The sequence below is a fragment of the Tupaia chinensis genome, unplaced genomic scaffold (genome assembly GCF_000334495.1).
Source record: "Tupaia chinensis unplaced genomic scaffold, TupChi_1.0 Scaffold000709_1, whole genome shotgun sequence".
NCBI lineage: Eukaryota > Metazoa > Chordata > Mammalia > Scandentia > Tupaiidae > Tupaia > Tupaia belangeri.
Genome location: NW_006160232.1, coordinates 1,758,341 through 1,759,851, shown reverse-complemented (window position 1 = coordinate 1,759,851; position 1,511 = coordinate 1,758,341). Strand labels below are relative to the sequence as shown.

Sequence of the window (1,511 nt, the reverse complement as noted above, 5' to 3'; positions counted from 1 at the left end):
CAGAAGCTCTCTAGGTCTCTTCCAAACCTGAGAATCATGTTGTTTCTTATCTTTACAGAGATTTACAAATGTAAACCAGAATTCATTTGAATCAGAAACATCAGCTTAAGGCTCAGCTTCATGAAATGCAGGAGATACCCAAGAAGAATCAGCCGGGTTGAAAAACAAGCTCAGAATTCTAGACCTGACATCTATCAAAGAGATAAATATTCTGTTCTTCAATTCTGATTTGGTTTTTTGTTTTTGTTGGTTTTTTTTTTTTTAGTTTAATTCTCATTTTCAGACCAACAATCCATAATAAATCCATGGCCAAGAATAATCTCACTACAATAGCTGAGTTTATTCTCATTGGTTTTACTGACTATCCCAACTTGGAGATTCTCCTCTTCCTTGTCTTTCTGAGTTTCTACCTAATCACCCTTGTGGGGAATGTGGGGCTGATTATCCTAATCCAAGTGAATATCCACCTCCACACCCCCATGTACTTCTTCCTGAGTCACCTCTCCCTGCTCGATGCCTGTTACACCTCAGTCATCACCCCTCAGATCCTGGCCACACTGGTTACAGGAAAAATGGCCATCTCCTATGGCCGCTGTGCTGCCCAGTTCTTTTTTTTCACCATCTGTGCAGGCACAGAGTGTTTCATGCTAGCAGTTATGGCCTATGACCGTTACGTTGCTATTAGCAACCCACTACTTTATACAGTGGCCATGAATCCCAGAATCTGCTGGAGCTTGGTGGTAGGATCCTATGTCTGTGGGATGTCAGGGGCCATCCTGCGTACTGCATGCACCTTTACCCTCTCCTTCTGCAGTGACAATCAGATCAACTTCTTCTTCTGTGACCTCCCACCCCTGCTGAAGCTTGCCTGCAGTGACACAACAAACACTGAAATTGTCATTGTCTTCTTTGGCAACTTTGTGATTTTAGCCAACGCTTTGGTCATTCTGATTTCCTACTTGCTCATCATCAAGGCCATTTTGAGAATAAAGTCTTCAGGTGGCAGGGCCAAGACTTTCTCTACATGTGCCTCCCACCTCACTGCTGTGGCCCTTTTCTTTGGCACTCTCATCTTCATGTATCTACGAAGCGGCTCAGGCAAATCCCTGGAGGAAGACAAGGTGGTGTCTGTCTTCTACACCGTGGTTATACCCATGCTGAACCCTTTGATCTACAGCCTGAGAAACAAGGATGTGAAAACTGCCTTCAAGAAGGTCACTGGTAGATTTCAGGTGTCCCAGAGCATGTAGATCTGAGTGAGAGAGCCTCTCAGTCTGCTTCCTTCCTATGTCAATATACCAACACTACATGTAACATACTCACAAATAGAGAGAAAGCAGACAGGTGCCACCAGGTACAGAAGAAAAACTACAAACTAACAACTGGTAAATTTTTCTTCCAACAATTCCGTGGTACTTTCTTCTTAACCTCTCTCTCCCACTTCGATCCATTCCTTAGCACCCAGCAATTCATGCTATTCTCTCATGTAATAATATGGAATCTCAAGTCTA

At 43.4% G+C, this 1,511-nt stretch overlaps 1 protein-coding gene across 1 annotated transcript; it reads left to right on the top strand.

Moving 5' to 3' along the window:
• The first annotated feature begins 305 nt into the window (after window positions 1-305).
• LOC102497894 (olfactory receptor 9I1) lies at window positions 306-1,250 on the top strand. Its single transcript, XM_006160835.1, has one exon. The coding sequence runs from the start codon at window positions 306-308 to the stop codon at window positions 1,248-1,250; it is 945 nt and encodes a 314-aa protein (XP_006160897.1).
• The last annotated feature ends 261 nt before the right edge of the window (window positions 1,251-1,511 follow it).

Excerpts from the sequence above, each read along its gene's own strand:
- LOC102497894 (XM_006160835.1), top strand. The coding sequence starts at position 306 with ATGGCCAAGAATAATCTCACTACAATAGCTGAGTTTATTCTCATTGGT.